Source organism: Dama dama, chromosome 12 (genome assembly GCF_033118175.1).
Source record: "Dama dama isolate Ldn47 chromosome 12, ASM3311817v1, whole genome shotgun sequence".
In the NCBI taxonomy this organism is placed as follows: domain Eukaryota; kingdom Metazoa; phylum Chordata; class Mammalia; order Artiodactyla; family Cervidae; genus Dama; species Dama dama.
Window position 1 is genome coordinate 25015463 of NC_083692.1, and position 26844 is coordinate 25042306.

Genomic DNA, 26844 nt, shown 5'->3' on the forward strand with positions numbered 1-26844 from the left:
GTGGAAAAGGGATTCCCCTCTCTCTGGGACAAGCGGTAGCCGAGGAAGCGCGCGGGCCAGCCGAGAGCGGCATGCTTCAGACTGCGGAGCCGGGATCCCGTCGCCTGCACCGGCAGCCAGGAGCCCCGCAGCGCCCGCCGCACCGGCCCCTAGGTCCCCAGGGGCCCAGGACTTCGGCTGCGAAGGCACTGGGGCCTGACATCCCACGGGATCGGCCCCAGCTCCCGGGGGACCCCGCGGGAACACCCCAACCTCCCAGCACCTCTCAGCGGTTGTAAAAACGTCCGCCCCCCCACCCCGTCCCCTTCCTCTGCCTTCCCTTCTCCCGAGGCCGCAGAGAAGGGTCATCACAGGCAAGAAGCCCGAGGCAAGCCGGGGACAGCGGCCGCGGCGGTCCTGGACCTCCTCCCCCGGTTACCTGTGAGGACTCCAACCCGGATTTGGTGGTCGTGGTTAGTGAGGATCATTCCCTCGGTCGCCATGTTTCCCAGCGCAGTCACCGCACTGACAGGAGCCGGGAGAAGCCAGAGCCCGGAGCGCGCGGGCCGGGAGCGCGCTCGCTTTGGAGAGCGCGAGAGCGAGAGTGCCCGGGGAGCGCGAGCCGAGCAGGGAAGGAGGGGGAGGCCGCCGAGCGCTCCGCGGCCTGCGTGAGTGAGAGGCCGGGCCCCGAGCGCGCGAGTCCGCTGGGGGATGGGGGGCGGAGTCAGGGCGCGGGACCCCGACTTCGGGTCGCAGGCGAAGGGCTGCGGGTGGGGAACGCGGTGGCTGCCCAGGGAGACCGCGCGGAGGCGTAGGAGCGAGGCGGCAGAGACTCGTGCTGCTCTGCGGAGCGCGAGACCCAGCGCGGCTAGTCGGCAGGAGACTGAGGGGAAAGGAGAGCACAAGCTCCCGAGATTGCGGGGGTGGACTCGGGCCAGGGGCGGAGCTACACCGCGAATCGTGGAACTCGTGGAGAGTGAGGGGAGGAGTGAGCGCTCGGTTGCGAAGTGCTAGGAGCGGGAAGGAGCCGGCCCAGCCCAAACTGGACCGGGGAACGCTCCAGGGCGCGCGAGTAGCGCCGGATTGGCTAGGAGAACGCGGAGCGAGTGCGCGCGAGACACGAACGCAGGCTCCGCCGAGCCCCAGACAGAAGCAATCCCCTGCCGAGCCCGGCTCCTCGTCGTTTGTCCGCGACTCCGGCCGGCTCTTGGGGCTACGGAGCCCGCTCTACCGAAGGGGAAAAGGCTCCAGGGAGCCTGGAGGTGCCTTAGAAACCTGCGTGAGTGGCACAACCGCCAACTACTGTGACAGCCCGCGGTGAGCGAGGGAGGAGGTATCCTATCCTGCCACATCTTCGCGCTTGCTTTTTTAGTCGACTCGACCTGCCCGAGGATTTCCCAACTCCAAGGCTGTACCTACAGGAGGGTCCTCACTAGCGAAGCTTAGGAACCTGCGGCAGAGCCCCTTGAGAAATAACAGGCTTCTGCTCCTCCCTCTGTCCCATGGTTTTGTGGCATCAGGATTCTTCGCTAGAGGCTCTGCTTTTAGTTGAAAAACACCAATCTTAGAGAATGAGATTAGAGAATGTTTCTCCCACCTGAGCTACAATCACAAAACTGGAAATAGAACCCTGGTGGTGGCAATTTTCCTTTCAGTATTTGTGGGGTGAGAAATTACCATGAAAATAGCTTTTGTTGACACTTACCTTCATGTATATTTTATGAAGTGTTGTTAATCACCTGTGGCTATTTCACATAGGTTTCTTAGTTCTTTCTAGCCCTTTCAACTTCTGAATAAAACATGTACACCCATGTATGTATAATTTTTCTTCTCAGCTGTAGTAAAACTGGGAAGCATATGAAAATATGTCCCAAAAAACTATAATTATCATTTGTACACAACATCTCAATTTGATGGTTATATGAGTTTTATTATGCCAACTAGAACGTGGACTAATCCCTAACTGAAGATTCATATTGTTACATATTTCATTTTAAATAATGGGAGTACATAGGAGATGATGGGTGGAATTGAGGTAGAATAAAATTAATTAGTAAAATTACTTTTGAGTATATATTGCTAGTATTTCTGACAGGATTTAAAATTGAAGCCAGCTCATGATCCCACTTCCTATAATGATCTATCACCATAGAGCCTGGGGGCTTGTGGATTCTGAACCAGTTTAAATGAGAGGTATATATGGGAAGTATAAATTCAAACAAAGATAAGCAAATAGTTGGTTACTTTACCTTTCTATCTTTATTCCCTCTAAGGCCCCATAATCTGAAATGATTTTAAAATATCTTGTATTTTTAGAGAAATTCTAATTCTGCCCACTATAGATTCTGTAACCTTAAATAAATTGGGGCCTTTTTCTATATCCTTTAAATAAATTGGTAGATAAGCACCCTATCAATTTAGAGTATTCTGTTATTATTCATGGAAAGAAACTGGCAATTTCGTTTCACAAATGACAGAAAGCAAGAGACTTTCTGTATCTATAAAAGCAGTAATGGTAAAATTCATTAAAATTTAATTGGGAAAGGTAAAGATGAATTAAGCCTTTTAAAGTATATGGAGGTTTGTTAAAACTACTAAAATTGTTGAAAAGTAATGTTATAATAAAACTGGACAATTATAATAGATGCTTGTCTTTCAACAATTTTCCTCAAGTGTATTCATCTCTGCTGAGTTTAGGAATCTGTAAAAAAAAAAAAAAAAATGTATGTACACAACAAAATTTACACAGGAAAAGCCCAGCGACCTTACTGTCTAATGTGACTTTTTCTTTTACTGCTGGTTATTGAATGAATATTGGGTATGCACATGCTTCTTAACGCCATGTGACATTTCTTCAGAATTCATCCTGGAATCAAGTTTACGACAAAGAAGGCTTTCTGGAAAGTAGAAAGAGAGTAGTATTCCCAAACCTTGATAAATGTCTCAGGAACATATAGAGACACAGGTGGGAGAGGAGAGAAAGTAAAAAAGTTAAAGGTTTGTACCTAAAGAATTAGAAATGCCCAGGGATTTATTCTCTCCATTCCTGATATTTTAATAATGAAAACTAAGAGTTTACAATGAGAATTAACATAAAAGATGGGTAAATATTTGGCTGTCACAATGATTTTCATTATAAAATTATGAAAGTTTATCAGAAATGAATTACTAAATGAAGAAAAGTTGAGTTTTTCTAGTAATGGTGTATTTACATTTAGCCTTCCTAGGACTTTAGTTTTCCTCTGGTTAGTCACACTTTCAATGTAATAAGGCAAACATTTACTGGCTTTTCTGGGGTTAGACTCTCCTCATTAGCACTAGATGTAAACAGGAACAAATTTGGTAATGGATTATTTTTCTGCTAAGTCTTATTCTGCTCTTGCCTCTTTCCTGATTGTCTAATAGCCACAACTGAGTGGATTACAAACGGGTGCAAGCAACATTTTGAATAGACTTAATTCCACTGATTTGTACACTTTAAAATGATTAAAATGGTAAATTCTGTTATGTTTTTAGTACAATTTTTTAAAAAAAAGCATGAATGTAAGGTGAAACTCTGGTTGATTTTAACATAGTATTTTCGAAAATCCCAAAGGAAGTGTGATGGAGTTCAAATGAATTTTTGACTGATTGAATTAGGCAATGTATTAGTTCCTAGGGCTGCCATAACTAAGTACCACAAACCCAGTGCCTTAAAACAACAGAAATTTGTTCTCTTGTGGTTCTGGAGGCCAGAAATATAAAATCAAGGTGTTGGCAAGGCCATTCTCCCTCTAAAAGCTCTAGAGAAGAATTCTTCCCTTGCCTTTTTCTAGTTTTCGGTGGTTACCTACAATCCTTGGCATTCCTTGGCTTATAGTTGGATCAGTCAGTCTTTGCCTTTGTCTTTGCATGGCCTTCTTCCCTATGTGTATTTTTATTTGCCCTTATAAGAATACCACTCATTGGATTTAGGGCCCATATTAATCCCGTATGACCTCATTTTAATTAATCACATCTCCAAAAACTGTATTTCCACACAGGTCACATACCAGGGTTCTGTGTGGATGTGAAATTTGATGGGACACTGTTCAGTATAGGCAGTGGTAAATTACATTACTGTGTAATCCTAAAAATCAGAAATTCAGCCTATTAGAAAAGAACGTTCCAAAGGTTCTTTCAAAGCTGAGACTTAGAAATTAGACACATTTTTAGAGAAAATACAGCTGTATAGAATAGAGAATAATGGGAAATTTTTTTAATATTTGACCTAAATAGCTTAATGCTTTTTCCCCAGAAGTAGTTTTCTAAATTAGGAATTTCCAAAGTCTAATGAAAAATTTATTCAGTCCTTTGTGGCACAGTGGTAAAGAATCCACCTGCCAATGCAGAAGATGCTGTTTTTATCCGTAGGTCAGGAATATCCCCTGGAGTAAGAAATGGCAACCCGCTCCAGCATTCTTGCCTGGAAAATTCCATGGACAGAGGAGCCTGGTGGCCTACAGTCCATGGGGCTGCAAAGAGTTAGATACGACTGAGCACACACACACACACTAATGAAACTGACGTTTTGATTTTAGTTCTAGTGCCCTGGTTATCTGGTTATCTTTTAGTGAAGTGAAGCTGAGAAACCTCAATTTCTCATGGAGTTTGGTGACACTTATTTGGGAACAACTAGGACAATGTTTTCCAATGTCTGCCGTGTTTATTAAAATAAATTGGAGCCTTTCCTTCCTTGGGCTTCATATTATATTTCTGCTGCCCAGATGAATAATTTTGTGCCACAGTCCTTTGTACTTTTCCTCCACCTTACTCTCTTCCTCTGAGGTCCGTAACTGGAAATTCAAATGTATGAGAATGTTTTTGCTTGCAAGTGACTGACTATAATGTAAGCTAAAAAGCATTGGCTCATGTGCTTAGGAAGTTCAGACATGCATTGGCTTCTGTAGGTTATAATTTAGATCAGCAGTTGTTGAGAATATCAAGGGACACCTGAAGATTCCAAGACCTTTTCAGAGGGTCTACAAAGTCAAAAGTATTTTCATACTGGTAGTAAGCCATTATGTGTCTTTCCCCTCTTTCTTTCTCACTAGATGCAGTAGAATTTTCTGGAGGTTACATGATGTGTAGTGACATCATCACTCACTCTGATAGATAATGAACTTTGTCTGTATATTCATATATGTTAAAATTTTAATATAGTAAATATCAGTAGGTATAACCTACTTAAACAGAAGCTCTTTGGAATCCTCAAAAATTTTTAAGAGTATAAAGGGGTCCTGAGGTCAAAGTCCTAGAAACCACAGGTTTAGGTCATGGTTCCATCCCAAAACACTAAGGCAAAGGCAATAGCATTTTCTGATTAGTTAGGCCTCAGTAATGTACTCACCCAGAGGGTCAGCATCAGTTGAACCCCTACGAAAAGGACTAAGATCAAGGGAGGATGGCTCTGGATACCATACGTTAGGTTAGTGCCTTGATATGTTAGTAGTTAGTCAGAAAGGACTTAAACTAAGATATCAACTGAGAATTAAAATTATTTCTGGTGATAAAAACTTGAAAAGTTCTATACTTCCATTAAGGTACCTGAATTAGCAGAAATGTTGAAAAAATAAATGCATAACCACACACTCACAAAACCTCTTATTGTTCTCTATCCTTACTATAGATTTTAATCTTTAATGAGGACTCTAATTTATACCTTTGATACAACCCACAACTTTTCATGTTCATGTTCAGAAGATAGAGACGCTCTTCTCTGTGTGTCCTGCCGACTTACAAATGTACAAGGTCACTGCTTATTTACATGGCTGCTTACCTGATAAAAGGAGGAAACAAGAAACAAGTTTTTACTTCTAAAGAAAGCACTGGTTTTTCTCCCTCAATTCAAAAAGTGTAGATGAAAGGGGAGGAGGACAGTATTTGCTAGAAAAGGAAGGAATTATTAGATAAGGGAGCAGAGAATGGGATTTGGTAAATGGAAATGGAAAAGTAACATTAAGTGTCCAGAAACTACTTGGTTTCATAGAAGGGCTCTATCTACAAGGCTTTCAGTTTTTAGGATCCAGTATACACAAGTACATATTTTACATGCTAGCAAGGTAATGTTCAAAATCCTTTAAGATACGCTTCAGTAGTACATGAACCAAGAAACCCCTGATGTACAAGGTGGATTTAGAAAATGCAGAGGAACCAGAGATCAAATTGCCAACATCCCTTGGATCATAGAGAAAGCAAGGGAATCCCAGAAAAATATCTACTTCAGTTTCATTGACTACACTAAAGGCTTTGACTGTGTGGATCACAACAAACTGTGGAAAATTCTTAAAAAGATAGGAATACCAAACCACCTTATCTGTCTCCTGAGAAACCTGCAGGCAGGTCAAGAAGCAACAGTTAGAACTGGACATGTAGCCACGGACTGGTTCCTCTGGGAAGGGAGTATGTCAAGGCTGTATGTTGTCACCCTGCTTATTTAACTATTATGCAGAGTACATCATGCAAAATGCCAGGCTGGATGAAGCACAAGCTGGAATCAAGATTGCCAGGGAAAATAACAACAACTTCCGATATGCACATGATACCACTGAAATGGCAGAAAATGAAGAGGAATTAAAGAACCTCTTGATGAAGGTGAAAGAGGAGAGTGAAAAAGCTGGCCTAAAACTCAGCATTCCAAAAAGTGAAGATCATGGCAAATAGGTGGGAAAAAAAGTGGAAACACTGACAGATTTTCTTTTCTTGGGCTTCAAAATCACTGTGGATGATGACTGCAGCCATGAAATTAAAAGACACTTGCTCCTTGAAAGAAAAGTTGTAACAAACCTAAACAGCATATTAAAAAGCAGACACAACTTTGCCAACAAAGATCTGTATAGTCAAAGCTATGGTTTTTCCAGCAGTCATGTATGGATGTGAGAGTTGGACCATAAAGAAGGCTGAGTGCCAAAGAATTGATGCTTTCAAACTGTAGTGCTGGAGAAGACTCTTGAGAGTCCCTTGAAAAGCAAGGAGATCAAACCAATCAATCCTAAAAGATAAATCAGTCCTGAATATCAGAAGGACTGGTGCTGAAGCTGAAGCTCCAATTCTTTGGTCACCTGATGTGAAGAGTCAACTCATTGGAAAATACCCTGATGCTGGGAAAGATTGAGGGCAGGAAGAGAAGGAGGTGACAGAGAATAAGATGGTTGGATGGCATCCCTCATTCAATGGACGTGAGTTTGAGCAAACTCGGAGACAGTGAAGGACAGGGAAGACTGGCATGCTACAGTCTATGGGGTAGCAAAGAGTCAGACATTACTTAGTGACTGAACAACAACAATACATAAGTAAAGAAAAAGTAGTCCCAAAGCTAACCACCGACATGGATTGAGTTTAAGTGAGCTTTAAAAAAAAAAAAATCAAGTGCATCATGAATTTCTTAAATTATTATTAATTGGTTTCAATGTAATCAGAGCCCAACTGCCCTAGGAAAATAGTTTTGTCTCTATGAAGCAACAAAAAATAATTTTGTTAACCTAAGAAGCCTCATTTTCTCCCAAGCTGTGTAATAATTGGAGGAAATATGGTTGATAGGAATGTTTGTACAGTATTTTAGCTTAAAATGAACCTTAAGTAGAATTTGAAATGTTAGCAAGCATAAATGAATTGGTGAAGGAAGCAGAAATGATGGATTTTTCAGTTGTCCTGAAAAATCTCATTTTACCATGTAATAATTACATTTCATATTTATCTGCCTGTGTATCTCCTGCTGTGGGATTGATTGGGTGCAGAGCAAGTATTGCTTTTCAACACAGAATCTTGTTTTCTTCCCATTTCCTAATATTTGATGACTAAATACAGAATACATGAAGCAGTAGGGACTTGGAATTGCTAGCAATGCAGGCTCCTCCCAAGGTACCAGTGGGGCTGTTAGAAATTTGCCTTGGCTTGTAACAGCTTGCAGAAGCCTCTGTCTGTAAAAGGAGACACCACCCACATGGCCAGAGTTCACACAAACAATGCTAAAACTGAATTTTTCTGCCTGGATCTAATAGTATATGGTGAAATGTTGCATACTATCACTTACCCTCTTTGGTGACTGCAATTCTGGACTAAAGATGAAAATTGCAGACTGTTGTTGACCTTATTTCATTTAGGAAAGAAGTGTGACAAACATTACTAATCACTTTGTGGTCATTGCAAAAAGGCAACTTTTGAGGGTGAAATGTTAGCAAATATTCTTTGAATAGCTAGATTGTCAAGGTAAAAGAAATGAGATAAGCCACAAAAGTAGTACTACCCAAGATTATGGTTATTAAACATTTTGCTGATGCAGATAGAGTTTTCCTCAGTTGAACTTAAAATGGAAACATATCTCCTAAGTACAGTCAAGAGCATCAGGGGTTTTATTCTCTGAGAAGCATAACTGGAATATTATGAATATAAATAAAAGTATTAATGTTTCAGTGCCATCAATATTTTCTGATTACTAAATCAGTTTCCCTAACAATTTGATTCTGAGATGGGAATGCCCTAAATACAGACATATTTCAACCATATTGGAAGGTATAGCCCTCTTTGTAATTTAAACTAGTGAAAGTCGCTCAGTTTTGTCAGACCCTTTGTGACGCCATGGACTATAGCCTACTATAGTACTCCAGGCTCCTCTGTCCATGGAATTCTCCAGGCAAGAACACTGGAGTGGGTAGCCATTCCCTTCTCCAGGGGATCTTCCCAACTCAGGGATCAAACCTGGGTCTCCTGCATTGCAAGCAGATTCTTTATCATCTGAGCCACCATGGATGTCCAATATTGGATTTATCAATGTTTCTTTTGGGATGTTGGGCATCTTGAATGAGTCTTTGATCTGCTGGGTAAGTTAACCAAATAAATTTGTACCCACAAAGCTGAGATCCATATTTTGAACTTATCAAAATGCAGATACCCAGGCATAGCCAGCCAATCTAATTGATAATGCTGCACTGCCATACAGGTGAAAGGCGAAATCCAATGTGAAGTCTTGAAGACAATAGAAAAAAGGCTATAACATTTCAGTTCTGAGTTTTGAAGAAACTGAAAGGTTTGGAGCATTTGAGGTGAAAGTGATAAGCCTAATAATAAGGAACATACAATTTCAATAGTTTAGAGATGGCAATGGTTCATTTTTTTAAGAAGTTATACATCTCTGTTAGCAAGTGAATTGTTTATTTCATGCTTTGGTTAACAGGAAAAAAAGGCAGGGGGAAAGGTCATATACTCATCCAAACTAATTTCATGGTAAAAACAGACAAAAAACATGATTTTTTTTTTTTTTTTTTGTGGTGCAGAGATTTATTTATACCAAGAGCACATGATCAGCATAAAACCAAATCTCTTGAAGTGGCTTCAGTTGTTCAGGGACAGGCTGACTTCTGCTAACCTCACACGCCAGGAGTCCGACTTAGGAACCTCTTGCACCACAGGTACGAGGTAGCCGCACAGAGTCCGTACCAGGTGATGATGTACTGCAGGTGCTCGTTCCGCAGGGAGACTCTGGTCTGCCCTCCGATGGGCCCGCCAGGGACTGTGCTCTTGAAGTCTGCATCGATGAAGATGGGCTCTGCGCCTGTGAGCCTGGCCATGGCCTCCAGGTCCCGGTAATGCCAGTGGTTCCGCTCCGGATTGTTCTCGGGGACAAAAGGCTTCCTGGTCTCTGTGAGCCTCACCATCCCCACCAGGTCCACCTCTCCCTCAATCTGGCCTTTATGCCGCGTGTCTGGATTCACTTTCCTCCTGGGCACAAACCCTCTGTTCACCAGAATGGTGATTCCCAGTTCAGTGCAGTGGAAGGGAGTGACCACATAGGCACCGCTCTCAGCCGCCGATGAGAGCTGGCCGGCCTCCCGGGCCTCCCGGGCAGGGTCCACCATTGTCCGAGGCATCATGTACACTCCTTGGAGTGGTCGAAGTGCCCCCTGACCTTCACGGGCCTGTACTCCAGGTTCTTCAGTTCCATTGGGTCTGCGGGCAGTGGGATGGGCTCAGCCATAACTCTCGACTCTAGCTCTGCGATCAGCTGTAGCTTCCACTTCCGACGCTGGACCTGCCACGTCCCCAGGCCAAAAGCAGTCACAGGAATAAGAAGCAGAAACCAGCGGAGGAAGGACTCATCTTCGCTTTTTGTGGCAGTTGCTTCGGCTGAAGAGCTGCCACACCTGGCGGGCCTCCAGGCCAACCCTGCGCGCGGGGCGATCCCGAGGACGCTCCTCCAGACGACGCTGGCCGGGGTCGTCCCCGCGCCCGCCGCGCGCAGCAGAGGCCGCAGCCCCGCCGCGCGCAGCCCCAGCTGCAGCACCGCCGCCCAAAAAACATGATTTTAAAGCATTTGAATGGTGTTCTTTTAATTCAGCCTTTAAAATGGGAATCTAAGACTTTGAGATTAAATAGACTTATTAAAGGTAGTCAGTGGTTCAATCAGATTTTATATTCCTGATTTTTGTTCTTAATGCTCTGTGTAACCCAGTTGGCTTGGAAAATCTTTCAGGACCGCTAAGTACAGAGGGTCCAAATGAGGAGAGAGGTGGCTTTCTTGAAACAGAGTGTAGATTATATACTCAGCTTACTCAGTTGATAGAAAAAGTGAAAGTGAAAGTCACTCAGTCCTGTCCAACCCTTTGCAACCCCATGGACTGTGTAGACCCGATGGACTGCCAAAGGTGATTTCTTTACCAGCTGAGCCACAGGGGAAGCCAAAGAGTACTGGAGTGGGTAGCCTATCCGTTTCTCCAGAGGATCTTTCGGACCCAGGAGTTGAACCGGGGTTTCCTGCATTGCAGGAGGATTTTTACCAATTGAGCTATCTGGGCTTCCTTTGTCACTTAACTGGTAAAGAATCTGCCTGCAATGCACAAAGAGTTGGATAGAACTGAGCGACTTTCACTTTCAGTTGATAGAACATGAAATTGTCTCACAACTGAGGAGCTTCTTATTTTGTGGTCAAGAGAGGAAAGATATGAGTTAAGTTGGAATGTGAATTGGCAGTAATAATACCAGGCTCTGGTAATTAGCTTAACTGTTAATAGCCTCAATTAACTGTGGGCCTTTGGATACTCTTTCAACATATCTGAACTTCAGTATCTTCTTCTGAAAAGTGATGGAGATTTATACTTATTTTATTCTTTGTGACCCCATGCAGTCCATGGAATTCTCCAGGCCAGAATACTGGAATCGGTAGCCTTTCTCTTCTCCAGGGAATCTTCCCAACCCAGGTCTCCTGCATTGCAGGTGGATTCTTTACCAGCTGAGCCACAAGGGAAGCCCAACAATACTGGAGTGGGTAGCCTATCCCTTCTCCAGCAGATCTTCCTGACCCAGGAATGGAACCAGGGTCTCCTGCATTGCAGGTGGATTCTTTACCAACTGAGTGATCAGGTTGATAACTGAGTTATCAGTTGATATCAGTTGAGTTATTACTGAGTTATCAGTAATAAGTTAGTAAGCTAACTTATTTTAGGTTCCATCTAATGTCCAAATTCTCTGATTTTGTGAAAAGTTTTCCAGTCTGAAAACACATTTTTAAAAAATCCACCTTTTCAAGTGACCTTTAAATATTTAAATTGACCTTGGGAGAGGGAAGATTTTTAGTTGGTTGGCCTACTTTACTCATTATACCATATGAGAATTCCTAGAGGTCATGAAGTGTTTTGTAACAAGTCAACTTTCTTTGTACTGACATGAGATAGGAAATTAATGACAATTTAATTAAAGAAAAGATCTGAAGATCTCAGGGACTACAATATGATCCAGTGGTATTATACTGACACACACAGAGTGTCAAGAGACCTGGGACTTTACAATTAACTTTCTGTGGTCTTTTGCAATATCTGAGGTTCTATCAAATCCAAGGTACTGTTTTGTGATCAAAATGAAAAGATGAAGAAGACAGTCCTGGGCCTCAAAGAGCTCACAATTTAGTTAGGGAAATCAATGGCTAGGTAAACAAATAATTGCAACATAGTTTGATAAGTGCTATGATAGAGGTAAGACAACCTGAACCATGATTCTCAAACCTGACTGCACCTTAGAATTTCCTAGGGAGCTTTTAAAAAATGCAGATGCTTTTTGCCCTCCCTCTCAGAGATCATAATTTAAATGACCAGGAGAAGGGCTTGGTAAATTGGTGTTTTTAAAAGCTCCCAAGGATCTTCTGAAACACAATTAGGACTGAGAATTACTAGGATAGAACAAGGGTACCAAACTTGGCCCTTAGGAACAGTAGGCAATGGTCAAGCAGACAAGAAGAGAAGAATCTTTCAGGCAGAGGAAGAACTTTGTGCAGAGGCATAGAGATAATAGAACTCACGGAGCATCAGAGGAACTGCAGCCTGTTCTGTATAGCTCAGTGTCCATCTATCGGGGCAGGGGGCTACAGTAGAAGACAGGGCTGGGGATGTAGGTAAAAGGTAGGTCATTATGTGGTTTGTGAGGGAGTTTTCAACTTTACACTAATGTCAATGGGAAATCAGTAGGAAAGTGACATGATCTCATTTCTCTTTTAGAAAAGATAGTTTTGGTGGTGCTGTGGAAGGTTAATTAGAAGAGTTGGAAACCAAGCAAGGAAACCAATTAAGAGGCTCTGGTAATCCAAGCAGGAAAAGGAACCTGAACAAAAACTGTGGTACCAGGAAGGTAGAAGGTATTCAAGGACTAGGTAACTAGGAAGCAGTGTCAGCAGGGCAGATGGATGTAATGGGTGAGACAGTGAGAGGAGTCTATGGAATATTATTTCTTTAGTTTGTAACTACTTTTGCTCATTTGTCAGTGGAGGATCTGCCCAGAATTAAACACTTAAGAGGTGGAGTTGTTCTTGTTTAGTCACTAAATCTTGTCCGATTCTTTTGTGCCCACCAGGCTCCTCTGTCCATGGGATTTCTCAGGCAAGAATACTGGAGTGGGCTGTTACTTCCTTCTCCAGAGGATCTTGCCAACCCAGGAATCAAACCTATGTCTCCAGCATTGGCAAGCAGATTCTTTACCCCTGAGGCACCAGAGGAAGCCCTTAGAGGTGGAGAGCAGCAGCTTTTTTATGGACTTGTTAACAACATACAGTGTGGTTTGAATCTAGTCATTTCAAAAATCCAAAGCTGTCAAAATAATCAGAGACTGTTTATTCTAAATGACTAAATTTCTGACATGTGTAAGGCCAAGCATCTAACTAGCATTTCCACCCATTTCGGAGGAGAAAGAGAGTGGAAACAGCACTAAAACAAAGGTTGAAAAGATTTTAATTAACACAAATGGCTGTGCCTAGTCTTTAAATCTATCCAAAGCAAATGGAGTGAAAGCCTTCTAATCCTTCAGCACTTCATCTGGCCTTGACCTCAGAAAAAAGAGCCTCCCTCTTGTATCATCAAACTGACTTCCTTTAGCTCTTTGTTGTTCTGTGTAGGTCTTTGATCCCAGAATTCTCTAAGACAGGAAAAAACAGAAGAAAAAAAAAAAAAAAAAAAAACAGCTAAAACCCCAAGTTTCCTGGTACTCACTTTGCAAATTCCTTGCAAATATGAAATTAAAATGTACATTAACAAATGCATTTCAAAATTCTATACCTACTATCTATTCAAGCCTTTAAAATGACTTCAAAAACCAAAGTAATTCTCACCACATTAGATTCATTTTTGCAGGTAGTTTCTCTTCTCATAGTTGTAGTGTCCACGGTACCTGATGGGGAAAATTAGGAAAATGAGAGCTTTCTTTGAGTGAAAAAAAACCCTAGTTTTAATTTTAGTTGCAAGTCTGTTAGCATTCAGCACAGTATCATATCATTGTAGGACTGACTCTGGTATTAGTGTTGATACAGATTTTTTAATTGCTGTTTTAGAAAATAACTTCATCAGGCAATATTTTTAAAGTAGAAATGGCAAATCTTTTTTTTCTCTTGAAAGCTCATGTCCCACAGGGAAAAAAAATCATTTGAGGATTACATCAAATAAAAACAATTTTATTTTGAGAACCTAAAAATGGTGCTTCCAATACAACTTTTTTTTAAACTTTTTATTTTGTATTGGGGTATAGTTGATTAACAATGCTGCGGTAATCTCAGGTGAACAGTGAAGGGACTCACTCTTACATACACATATATCCATCTCCTCCAAACCCCCTTTAAATAAAGAAATGAGACGATAACTCGGGTACATATCTGTGTACCCTCTGATAACCCAGATACATATTCCTCAAAAATGGCCAACTGTGGACAGCAGAGAACAAACAAAAGGTAAAGGTGGGGATGGGGATGAGAAAGAGGAGGCAGAAAAAAAGACAGGCCCAGACAAAGAGAAAGGGACACAGTAGACAATGAAAAGGGGGAAAGGGGCCATTGTAGGGTGCTAAACAGGCTCTGTGGTGAGTCTGTCCTAGCTGAGGGTTGCCAGACTAAAATACAGGATACGCAGTGAAATGTGAATTTCAATAAACACCAAATAATTTTTAGTATAAGTATGTCCCATGAAACACTTGGAACATATTTAAACTAAAAGGTATTGTTTATCTGCAGTTTACACTTAACTGGGCATCTTCTTTCTATTAGCTAAATATGACAACCCTATTCTAGACAACCTGTTGTTCTCCTGAGTGTGTGATGCGAAAAAAAGTTTACAATCTATTGTCACTCATTGAAGAAATAATAATAAAGGTACAGCTTACAGTTTTTTTCAACCTTCAAAATTTATGTTTAGGAAAGATGACTTCTGTTCTCCCCTGGACTTCTATGGAGTTTTATAAGTGAAAGAATGACCTAGTTTAGAAATTAACTTCATGACCTACTAATACCATGAACCTAACGCTGACATTGAGAAAGGTCAAGTTGCAGCAAAGCTTTAAAAAACCTGTATTTGAGAGCAATGCTATTTATCAAGAACCCAGGTTTGAGCTAGGTCCTTTCCACCCCTGCCTTTTAGAATTTTAGCTTAACACTACTATTTTCCTTTCAGCAGCACCTGCGGGAGTGTATTTCGGCCATCAGGAAGTGTAATGTTAAAGTGAAGTAAAGGCTAAAGCAGGGGAGAATGACTTGCTTTCAGAACAGAGGGAGTTACAGAATAAATAAAGTCTCAAGAGTATTCATTTCTCACCACACTGGGCTTTCATCTGAATTTATAAGTGGAGCAAAATATTCACATGCAAACTTCAGCTTCTTAAAAGAGCTCAAGGAAATGCAAAGAGTTGGGGAGGGAGCTAGGGGGCGGGGTAGGGGAGGAGAGAAAAGCAAGGGTGTCAGAATCTAGGGTTTTATCGCCAGTTCTATTATGACGGAAGATAAACCTCTTTTTTGAACACCAGCAGGTGTGGTGGGAAACTCAGCTGAATTTAAAGATAGCTACATGCCTGAGCTCTCTTAAGATAGGTGACTGCCAAAGGCCAAGAAATGCTCTCTTGGCTCTACAGAAACAGGGCAGGGCTGCCATGTACTCTAGGTCAAATTGTCTTTTTACAACTGGTCTGGAAGTAAATCCCTTCCAATGTGACTCGTCTCTAGTGAGACCAAAAGGTAAAACTTCACCCAGGCTATAAAATGCTTTTCTCTTCTGTAAGACTAGAAGATGCAGTATGCTAAGCAGATGAGACTGACAATGCTAATGCTGCAACCTGGGCCTCAAGGGAATTTGCAAAGAGGGGTTGCTTGAAGTGTAACAAAGTCAATATTAACAGAGGATTGTATTTTGCCAACCAAGTAGATCACACCACTGTGACGCAGCCAACCAGCACACAGGACAATTGATGTGGGAGGAGGAATTCTTGGCCAGGAGCAGTGGGGGAAAATAAAACCCTCCCTCTGCTTGGAAATGCCTGTAACAGAAGGGCCTGTACCCTGATTTGCTGGAAGGTGTGTCCAAAATTACATTCCATCCATTCTTTAACACAGGTTTGTGAAATTCAATTCTTTTGAAACTAGAGGAAAAGGAACATTACCCAGGAACACTTTTAAGTACTTCAACTTCAAGAAAATCACCACCTTGTGCAATTGCCTGATTTTTTAACTCCTTGTCCTAATTGCCTGATTTATCTGTGGTAGAAAAGAAAAACAGAATTAGACAGCGATTGTGGAGGAAGTGGAGAGTGGCCGTTTTTGGAATGGAGGACCCTGTAGTTTACGGAGTGGAATGATAGTTATGGATGTTGCAGCAGAATACTGAATTTAATATGGTATAATCAAGGCTGCCAGTAATACACCCAGTGTCGTGAAGCATGGTGGGAAACACTAACAGATTTTTAAATGTTTTCATTTGATATATAGAGGAAGTACATTTTGTCCTAAGGGCCATAGAAGACCAATGGCTCCCTAAAGTTTCCTTAATTACCACTGTATGCATACCAAGGCTAGGGACCTGGACGTGATTGGTGCCACCTACTGGGGTAAATGTAGAATTACAAATCTGTCAACCTCTTTTGGAACTAGCATTTCTGTTGTTACTGAAAAAAGTCATGTTGTGGGTATGATTCTTTACTGGGAGGATTATACATCAAACAGGTGATTGGCCTGCTTCCAAATCATAGACTTGAGAGCTGGAAGAGTCATCAGAAATCATATACTGGAACACTGTCAATTACAGAATATTTTAAGAGGTGAGCTTTGGATATGGAGTCAGAAACCTGGCTTCTCTGAACCAGCTTCTTGTTCTATAATGCCTACCTCAAAGAGTCATTGTGAGGATTACACAAAACTATATGTTTTCAACTTGCTCTATACTGTGTTATGGTTGTTTTAGATAAAAACACTGAAACAAAATGACTGGTTCAGGTCATCTCACTGGTTAGCCTCAGAGTAAGGCCTGTAAGTCATATATCTGAATTCAAATCCAGTGCTTTTACCCATTAAATGACTATTTCCCAAAATCTGATGGTCAGGTGATTTTACGAGGGATCTGCAATAAATTTAGGAGATGCTGGAACACAGCATTAAATATTGTAAATCATAGTGAGATAACTACCCCCTTTTCAGTTCTTTCAAAGTTGATACCCTCATGGCATCAAGGAGAAAAGTTTCAATTTGGTGGTTTTCTTTAAAACTGTTTACATCTTGCTAATCTTACTTACTAATAAAGATAAAAGAGGCCTTAGGCTTCAGCATCTTGTTAGAATACTAAAATTTTATTTTCTGTATACTTAGGATGTTTACTTTTTATCATAGAAAACTGTAGGCTTTTTTCAAGTAAGACAGCAATACAATTTTATTTTCAAGGAAGGTATTTAAGAGGTTGAAGTCAAGGTAAACAGAAAAATACTGAATAAACAATAAAAAATAGTTCAAGTGACACAGAAGTTGGGAAACACTGAGCACCCCCCCAAACCACCTCCCTATCATGTCACTGCTGGTAATCATGGTGGTGGTGGCTGAGTTCCTAAGTCATGTCTGACCCTTTTGCAACCGCATGGGCTCTAGTCCGCCAGGATCCTCTGACCATGGGCTTTCCCAGGTAAGAATACTGGAGTGGGTTGCTGTTTCCTTCTCCAGGTTGGTAATCATATCTTAATATAAGTACTTTAAAAATCCCTCAATGAAGAAAACTAGTATTTCTTTTGTTTTCTTTTCAATAATTAAGCACTAGGCTATAAATAGATCAATATAACCAAAATTTAGGACTTAGATTTCAGATCCACTTGGTCTCAAACAAACTCAAAGCTTTTGTATGCGTGTGTTTTAGAAAATAAAACTGGCCTGCAATCAGTATCCAATGCATGTGCAATCCCTAAATCAGTAACACACAAGAAATGGGTAACACATACCTGGGGCTACATGCACTTGTGGTAATTGAACAGTTAGTGCCCTATCACTTAGTACTCCAGAAGCTTAAGAGGAGAGAAGAGAAAAGGAGATGTTGATCTCTGGGCTGTTCTAGTTCAGAGTTCAAAGATTCAGGGTTCTGAAAGCAAGGGGAAAAAAAATCTTCTGAGCTGATCATGTTGAATGAAACCCTTCACTATTTATTGACTATTGACTTGATTTGAATCCAGAATGAAAGGATTTTTGGCTTCTTATTCTATGGATCCCTTGAGATGACTTTCAGCTAATTTTAAATGAAATAAGACATGGATCTCTCGCCCTCGTCACCCTCCCCTCCTCTATCTTTTTAATTCACATTTTAATGACTTTATACTGCTTCTGGTTGTATTCCAGATTCTTATTGGAGAGGAAAACCTCAAGCTCTCTGCTTTCCAATTCTTATCAAAACAAAAGTTAAAAGAAAAATATGTATGGGACATGGGCTGAAGGACAGGTAGATTCCTCCAGTCTTCTAGATTTTCTAACTTTTAAATATGAATCAATTCAGCTCAACAGAGTGCTGTGGACATGGACCAAATGCTCATGAGCTGATCCATCACTTACAAAAAAGTTCAATCAATAATCTCTTATCACACAGAGCCAAGGAGTAGATAAGAACCAGTCTTAGAAATTGAGATTCTGAATTTATCTTAGAAATATTGTTGAGGACATCAGCTAACATGACACAGAGTGTCCTCTCTCCATGATGAGGATTGAAGAAGTTTCTGTCATTTCAGTAAAAGTAAAAGCTATATTTTTTCTGAGGGGTTGGTTTATTTTTATTTTGTGGACACCATAAATCCATGTTTCCTATTCTGGGAAATTCAGAATCAAGTTTGAGACCTGCCTGTACCAACTGTGCCGTACTTTCATTACACATTTTCATGTATTTACCTGCTTCAACTTATTTTTACTTTGCCTTGATTTAGCCATTTATTTAATCTTTGTGCTATAAATGATTTTATAACCTATTCAAGTTGTTAGGGAATAAGATTGAGAAGAAATTAGAGACATACACATTAATACTGTTAAAACATTGGCATGCCTTAGCCATGATTTTTTCATTGCATGTCTCTTTTTTAAAAAATTACACAGATTCATAGATCCATGAAAATTTAAGCGCTCTTTCTTCCTGCCTCTGAGAGACCACTCCTTCATTTTTTTTGAAAGATTTTTTTTTTTTAAATGTGGACCATTTTTAAAGTCTTTATTGAATTTGTTACAATACTGCTTCTGTTTTATGTTTTGGGATTTGGGTCACAAGGACCAAAACCCTTGTGGCCAAATCCTTGGCTTCCCCACCAGGGATTGAATCTACACAGCCTGCATCAGGACAGCGAAGTCTAAACCCGTGGGCTTTCTGGGAAGTCCCATTTCTTCATTTTCTTATGGTAAGCTATATGATTTCCTCTAACAATGTCATAAATCCTTTGGGGTGGGGAAATACTGAAACTCCGAGAGGAATATCTGGAGTGGTGAAACTCACAACCGTTGTCTGATGTCTCTTTGGTCTTCCATTCTGAAGTAGCAGAGTCTATTCCAATAAGGTTTGTGTGATTAAACTACTCTAATTCCTAGGAAAGGAGAGGTGGTGAGGAGAAAACTAATATTTTATAAGGTGTCAACTATGTATCTTCCATATATGATAAGTATACAATGTATGACTTAGTCTTTACAAAGGAAAACTTTATTTCCTCCAGAAGAATCTTTATGTTGATATAAAAGCTTCAGTGTAATAATAATGATGATGATAGTGATAACTTTATTAAAACACTGCTGACTAACTTACTGTGTGCCAGGAATTGAGCTATCACTTTATAAGCAATGGACTCTCCAGTGGAAAACAAAACCTGTAATTATGTACCTATGATATTGTACTTACCTTGGGATCTGGGAAGATTCAAAAATGCTTGCTTTGGCTCAAAATTCTGCTGTATGTACAGTGATAACTTCAGATCATTGGCCTTCTGGTAGTTCTTCAAGGCTTCAATTCTCAGCTCAATCACTTTGCCATTAAAGTCATTCTACAAGAGAACATTTTTTAAAACTACTCATATAGCATTGTTCTCTAAATCCACTACTACCCGAATCCTTTTTACTCCTAAGTCTTAAAATGATCCTATCATGCTCAGTCTGTAAAAGTGGGGAGAAAGTATTTGTGATTCTTTTCTCATTTCAAATAGAACAAAATCAAGATCATAGGGGAAAAGTGCTATACCCAAAGTGGAGCTGGAGGTTGATCTCTCCAACCATCTTCCCACAAAACATTTCTTTTAGCATGACAGTTGGTAATCCAGATGAGGGGATGAGGTTTAACATCAAGTAACTAAAAGCTTCTGTATTGCATAGACGGAACTGTACCCTATGTCCAGCCTTGGAAGACTTTGTACCTGAATGATGTTGGCTTGTTCCTGATACCTGACCCATTCCATTTTCCTCTGTTTCTTTTCCTGGTGGGAGAAAGAGCCTCTGGTGACAAAGTAAATTGAGATCAGAAATCCGTTCTCTCAGTATGCTGCAAAGACTTTATAGCAAAATTATGGTGTCACAGATTCACTAACATATTGGTTTCGACTGCATTAGTCCTCTTAATTGGCCCCACCTGTACAACCTGCTCTCCAAAAGCTGAAAGCTGAATGAATAGGATCATTTTCTATCAATGAATGGTCGCAAGAAGCATGATATCTCTAAATATACATTCAAAAGCAAATTAATAAGTATTTTGACATGTCATAGCTATTTCAAAGTTGTCATTATTGGCACAGCTTTTCCTACTTTGCCCTAGCTATAATTTACAAGAAACTTGCAATGTCACTCTGCCTCAAATGTAGCATCCCAAGGGAACCAATTCTCCCATAAAGTTTTGTATCTGTTCAGGAGCACACCATAGTTTAGACAGACTATTGCTACATTAAAGATTTCTAATCTCTCAGCTCTAAAAGTCACTACTTCCAGAAAGATCATACTACCTTCCTTATTTCCTTCACTTTCTCTGCATACAATGTCTCCAGTTCATTCTTGGTCTTCCTAGATGATGAGGGGGTTTTGGGAGCCTGGGAAGAAAGAAGAGAGCTAAAGAAATAGGAGGTCCCAGGAAAGAAATATACTGTCTCAGCCAACAGTAAATCCAATATACCCTTAAGGCCCAGCTCCTACCTGTCTATCTACCCAAATTAGCCAGGATTGTCAACAGGCTATTTCCATCTGTGTGGCATCAGCAACTCTGAAATTCTAAGTACTATGCTGTCCACTTGCCTTTCCATCCTGTGAGTCTGATTTGTTCTTTATCTGCAGTACTCTTTCTTCATCACTGAATTCTTCTGTGTTGAATGTCTGTAGAGGGGCATTTTGGCAAACATTTAAATTAGTGGGACTTTGTGAGGGAAGTGGAAAGCCAATATGGGTCAACTGAAAAGCCAGCAAAACTGGCTTCTTACTGCCACTTAGCAACCTCTCAGGGTCTGACATGAAAAGTATACTACCAAAGGAGGTTCAGAATGAAGTGAGCCTTTCTATCTGGTCTCTTGAGTGTACTTTATAATAATTAAAACCATTAACTGAACTTTATCATATGCCAATCATTATAGTAAGCTAATTATTCCTTTACTTATTTATGCTACTGCATTACAAACATTCTCATTTAATCCTAACATGGCTGTTTTTATTTCTACTTTATAGGTAAGAAAACCAAGACTAGGAGAGGTTAAGTCATTTGTTTAGGGTCACTCAAGTAGGGGAGTACAGAGCTGGAACTCGAAACAAATCTCTTGGACTCCTTAAGTCTGTGTTCTTAACCATTAGGCACATGATCTTGTCTCCCCATTTCTAATTGTCTAAACATATCAGTAGGGAAAGTCAGTCAAAGCTTGGGTATATGGACATCCCTTAGGCAAAGTCTTTCGGGAGCTCTGGAGAAACTGGATTTTGACAGAGGAAGGGTGCTGGCATATTTCTTGTCACTAGGATTCAGGAACTTAGGAACTAAAATTTCTCATAATTCATAGAACTGACATGTAGCTCCCACTAAGAACTAAGAGCAGATCTCACTACAAGATACAGGGCTTGATAGTATTCCAGTTATTTGTGGAAAAGTGAGATGGAAAACGTTGTCAGAGATCACAGTCACACCTGTGTATAGCACGAGACAATCTGCTATTCCGGTCTCATATGTGAAAAAGCTCTTGAATCCCAAAGGCTAAGTACATGAAGGAATTTCTACCCCTGCTTGGTTTCCCATCAAAAGGCCATAACATTTTTATATTAATTTGTGCCTTGATTGTTGCAAAGTTGTAGTGGAATTAAAACTGGGTATTGACAAGAGACTAACAATAGCCAGCATTCCTGAAAAAGAAAGTTAAAGTAAAGGATCAAAGTAGCAAAAAAAACCAAAAACTGGGTATTTATTCATTCAACTTCCATATATTGATCATCTACTATGTACCAAGCACTGTGCTACAATGCTAGGGATTCCAAGATGAACAAAGCAATCAAGATAGTGGAGAAGCATGTTTCAGAGCAGGGCAGGGAGACAAGCAAATAAAATAATAATAATACACAAAAATAATAATGGACTTATAAAGAAGTGCTATGGAAGACGTGAACAAAATTGTATAATAGAAAGTAAGGGGTGGGGTGATGCCCTTTTTTCAGTGGAGTAAATAAGGAGGGCTTCCCTGAGGAGGTGACATTTAAGCAGCGACCTGGAGGACAAGAATGAACCAACTCTAAGAAAACAGCATTACAGCCCAGGGATAAAGCAAAGGCAAAAGTTTTGAGCAAGGAAAGGTCTTGACATGTGGAGGCCAGTGTGGGAGAGGGGGACTTCTCTGAGAGGAGACTGGAAAGGTGGCAAGAGGCAGCTTATGCCATAATAAGGAATAACTGTAAACGGTTTTCACAAGAAGAGTGACATGACGTAATAGTTTTAAAAATAAAGATTAAAGAATGAATTGGAATAAGGCACGTGTGGAAACAGAGACAGAAAAAGTGAGGATGTGGACCAGAAAAAAGGGAAGTTTCTCTTTTTCCGAGAGATCCTTAGAGGCACATACACACACCTTGTTCCACAGCATCTCCATTTCCTTGCGAAGCATCTTGTTTTTCCTTTCCTGTGGGAGGGGAAAATCCAAACAAACAGAAATTTGTTTGTCTTATTAAAGTTAGAAGAAGTTACTAATAGGGTGAACAGGGGGCAGCGGCATAATAAACCACAGAGGAAGGCAATAAATGAGCCTCGCCTCAAGCCCAGGAACATGAGAGATGAGATTGATGATGATGATAAAAAAAATAGTAACAATTTGGAATAATAACTTTAATTATGGTAATTGTGGTATAATAATATAGTAATGAGTTCCTCACTCTCTCACTACTTCACATTTCCTGATCATATGACAGCTTCTCTGGGACTCAGACCCCTAATTTCTCATTTTTAAGATCCTTCCTTGTTGATTTTTAAAAATCTAAAAGAATCTCTCACACTCTTCCCTTTTACTTTGGTATGTTCTATTTATTATGAAATGTGAGGAGTTAATGTGCTTCTACTCATTAATCTTTAGATGGAAAGTTTTTCTAAAAGTCAAAGAAATAGAATTTTTACTAACTAGTCCTTATTCTTCCCAATGTTTCATCTGACTCCCTTCAATTCAACCAGGACTTCCTAGATCAAGGACCTATGAGTGTTGGAACACCAATGCTATAGATGAGCACTCTGAAGCTGTGGAACTGAGAGCCCTGTTCAGAAGGCCATTCCCTAGAGTGCCCACCAACCTCTTACCAGATTCTGCTTCATCTCTTCTGCTTCCTTAACGAGCTCGATGACTGAGGAGTCATCATTCTCCTTCCCTGCCATGATCTCCCTCATGATCTGTAGACTAGAAAGAAGAAAGAGATAGCATAAACATAATATTTCCTAAAGAGAAATACTAATATTCCATGACCAGCCAGAAACTATTCTACCATGAGAGGGAGGTGGGGGCTGAAATCATAGGAGTTGTGGAAGTCTTTCTGGACATAAAAGGTCTCCAGTTTCATTCCTAATTGACATTTACCTTCGGTATGTGCCCTGGAGTGAATTCTGTGCCCTAAAATGCTCAAAAGTTAGGTCTCCAACAGCTAGTGAAACTCCTCTCCACCCCTTTAGATGAAGGTTTTGCTGTATGATGCTTGGAGTAGAAAGGGGGCATTTTTCACCTCTGTGAAGAAGGAGGTTGAGAAACTTGTTGTCTTAAGGATAAATCTCAGAATCATTCCCTGTCCTCTCCCCTGCTTTGCTTCTCTATATAAAAACATTGGAGTTAACTGGGGAACCCACTTATATCCTTATGGTAACCTCTAGAGAATCAAGCCATCAAAGAGTTTTTGACAAAATCTGAATAAATATCAAGTCTATGACTGTAAGAGAGGATATTCTTCAAAAGCATTAATTAACTTGTGCTTATATTCTTTGTACTTTTCCCTCTTTGTACTTTCCCCTCTCTAATTATAAGTGGAGAAGCAAGCCTTTGTGTTTCCTTGCCCTGAGACGGCTGAGTTTCTGGGTTGTAAGCAGCTGTTGATTGACCACAATTTTCTGCCTGGCTTTTGTTCTCACAGCTTTCTGCCTGACTTTTGCTCTCCAAAAGTCTAAGCTCCATGAGGTGCTTTTGCTAAGGTAGGCACATTAAGGTGAGATTCTCTAGGACTAGGAAGGAAAAAGAAAGTTGGTATATTCCAAGAACAGTGAGTGCCTTAGCAAAGAGTTAAGACCTCAATTGCCTAGTACATTTATTAAGAGTAAGGTCAGACCCTAATCCAGAGGAGTTTGATGCTCAGAAATGATTGCCATTCCACAGCTTGGCATTTGAAGAGCAGTCATGCCTCCTAAGGTGATTCCACAAACATGAATGGGTAGCTGTCTGTGTGACCCTGGTACACGGAGGATACTGAAGGCTCTTATCTTTTCCTTGGGAAGAAACGTAACTGTAGTGCTGTGAGATGAGCCGAGTCATATTTAATTCTACTAAAAGAAAAAAGGATTCCTTGCCACTCTGATTTTGTGGTTACTTTCTTGTTAATCTACTATAGCTACTAAACCTTTTAAAAAATGTGAATAATCATTGCTAAATCCAGTTCTCCTGCCTTTCCCCTTTTAGGAAATCCTGAAAAGGGAACACATACCTTCTTTGTTTTTCCTCCAAGTTAGACATCAACTTCTGGAACAATAGGTTGTTCTTGTCTTCTAGAGGTTTTAGTATCTCTAGCAGTTCCTGCTTCCTCAGTTTTAAGTCCTCATTTAACTCCTTCAAGTAGTTGTCATCTAATTTAGAACTTCTGTGGGAAAAGACACTATATTTTCCTTTATCCTGGACTAATAAAATAGAGACCCTCTTCTCTCTCCTGGATAGTTACCACTCAGCATCTTCCATCATAGACTTACCTTGTTTTGGAAGATAAGTAAGATTCTGGAGAGTTTGAAGCACTTGTCATCTTGAAGGAAAACTTCCACTCTAAGAATAAAAAAGGTCTTCTTAAAAATATGTGCCTTCTTGTTCCGTTCAGTTAAGTCATCGTTTTTGTGCTGCTGTTCTTGAAACTCCTGTTGCACTGGACTGATTTTAGCTACAGGTTGAGGTCACAATGGTGCTAAGACCACAGATTAAACAGGTCTTTTAAGTAACTTCAACATCAGTGACAGCTTGTTGACTGAAAATACAACTAATGATATCTGATCAGTTCTTGCCTTAGCTTTAGCCAATGCCAAAAGTTTTATTCTGAAGTCTTTGATTGAATAGGATAGTATCATAAAACATGTATATTATGGAATTCCTACTGTGTTAGAGAATGATGGCTTGTCAAAAAAAACTCATCAACACCATCTTCCATGGCAATTGACCTCCAGGGAATAGAGTGCCTGCTATCTGTAGGGCACAGTACTGACTGGATTCTGTGAGTGAGGAAAAGATAAAGACAAAGCATCTACCTTCGGGAGTCTTCAGAGGAGGAAAGGATATCTCTAGCATACACCAAGAAAAATAGAGGCCAAACTGGCAAATGCAAGGTATGGGTATAATATTGAGCAATGTAATACATGAGCCAATTGTCATTAATTTTTTATCTTTAAAATGTGATATATCACAATGGTAAGGTAGAATTACACTAGACATGTAACAAGAGGATATAGTTTGTAAAAGCTCATGTGAAAGATCACCCCATGGCCAAATTCCTTCCTGAGAGCCTGTAATTCTAGACTTCCCTTCAGATTCTGAATTTGCTTCCACTTTCCTTGCCCTACTGGAATCACATTTTTCTTAGCCCCTAAGATCTTCCATTTTCTTCTATTCACGTCGTGATCAGAGGATAACTCTTAAGAGTTATACATTTGTTTTGTTTCTTTATGTTCGTGTGTGTGTGTGTGTGTGTGTGTGTGTGGCCTTGCTGTATGGCTTGTGGGATCTTAGTACCCTAACCAGGAATTCAATTTGGGCCCATGTATTGAAAGCATGGAGTCCTAACCACTGGACCACTCAGGGAACCCCTTTTATGCTCGCTAAACACAATTTTAGGACCATATTTTCAATGACATTCTCAAGTGTGAACTGTCTTGTTAATTTCAAGTAAGCCTTTTCGGGGATGTCCTAGGAGCATTCTCCAAAGTAACTTAGACTTTCTGTCTTTTGGGAAACCTTAAAGGCAGTGAAAATGCAGTAGCAATGATACAAGATGTAGTTTGTCAGATCTTGGTTTGAACCTCAGCTTCGTTGTGAGCAGTGCTCTGACTGTGAGCAAGTCACTATATTCTCTGTCTCAGTTTCCACTCTTATAAAAATGAGGTTAGTAAACTACAAGGTTTGTTGTGAGAATGAGATGTAGTTATGTGAAGCTTCTGGCTCATGTCAGGTATTTACATGTTAGTGAATGTTTGGATGGTTTGGATTTAGGGATTGTTTTATGTCCTAAGAGGTCAGATACAAAAAAGATGATTTATATTATGCTAATGAAACTTAAGCTTCAGAGTCCTTCATTTTCATAGGCCTCTTCCAAAGACGCTGTATCTCATTTTGTATTCTTTTTTGGAAGGAGGGAACTCCCCAAACTATATACACTGTAAGGGTATATAAAGTATTTTC

General features: G+C 40.4%; 4 protein-coding genes across 6 annotated transcripts in view; 1 reads left to right on the forward strand and 3 right to left on the reverse strand.

The window, feature by feature from the left end:
* The window catches only part of GPHN (gephyrin), a 531607-nt gene extending 530754 nt beyond the window's left edge, over positions 1-853 (reverse strand). The window contains exon 1 of one of the 3 annotated variants that reach the window (XM_061156856.1): positions 419-853. In XM_061156856.1, the coding sequence (XP_061012839.1) occupies positions 419-482 (64 nt within the window). In that variant the 5' untranslated portion in view covers positions 483-853. The remainder of the gene's footprint in view (positions 1-418) is intronic. The other 2 variants (XM_061156854.1, XM_061156855.1) reach the window with 2 other exon arrangements.
* On the forward strand, positions 481-13185 carry LOC133066807 (uncharacterized). The gene is made up of 4 exons (XM_061158227.1): positions 481-594; positions 659-1296; positions 12832-12871; positions 13123-13185. The coding sequence occupies exons 1-4, from the start codon at positions 481-483 to the stop codon at positions 13183-13185; spliced, it is 855 nt and encodes a 284-aa protein (XP_061014210.1).
* On the reverse strand, positions 9254-11587 carry LOC133065856 (surfeit locus protein 1-like). The gene is given in 3 exon segments (XM_061156362.1): positions 9254-9871; positions 9874-10267; positions 11579-11587. Coding segments are annotated over 3 exon segments (912 nt in total). The 3' UTR covers positions 9254-9362.
* An 84-nt stretch (positions 13186-13269) lies between the features above and the next one.
* On the reverse strand, positions 13270-25204 carry CCDC196 (coiled-coil domain containing 196). Its single transcript, XM_061158356.1, has 10 exons — positions 25155-25204; positions 24896-25048; positions 23514-23610; positions 22798-22848; positions 20996-21073; positions 20710-20793; positions 20131-20190; positions 19623-19764; positions 13583-13641; positions 13270-13389 (listed from the first exon to the last, which is right to left on the reverse strand). The coding sequence occupies exons 1-10, from the start codon at positions 25202-25204 to the stop codon at positions 13270-13272; spliced, it is 894 nt and encodes a 297-aa protein (XP_061014339.1).
* Positions 25205-26844: the final 1640 nt, after the last annotated feature.

Coding starts and splice junctions, on each gene's coding strand:
- LOC133066807 (XM_061158227.1), top strand. CDS start 481: ATGTTTCCCAGCGCAGTCACCGCACTGACAGGAGCCGGGAGAAGCCAG. Junction 595..658: donor AGAGCGAGAGTGCCCGGGGA/GCGCGAGCCGAG, acceptor CGTGAGTGAGAG/GCCGGGCCCCGAGCGCGCGA. Junction 12,872..13,122: donor TCTCAGGCAAGAATACTGGA/GTGGGCTGTTAC, acceptor GACATGTGTAAG/GCCAAGCATCTAACTAGCAT.
- CCDC196 (XM_061158356.1), bottom strand. CDS start 25,204: ATGACAAGTGCTTCAAACTCTCCAGAATCTTACTTATCTTCCAAAACA. Junction 20,794..20,995: donor CAGACTCACAGGATGGAAAG/GCAAGTGGACAG, acceptor CTTTCTTCCCAG/GCTCCCAAAACCCCCTCATC. Junction 13,642..19,622: donor GAATCTTCCCAGATCCCAAG/GTAAGTACAATA, acceptor TTTCCCCATCAG/GTACCGTGGACACTACAACT.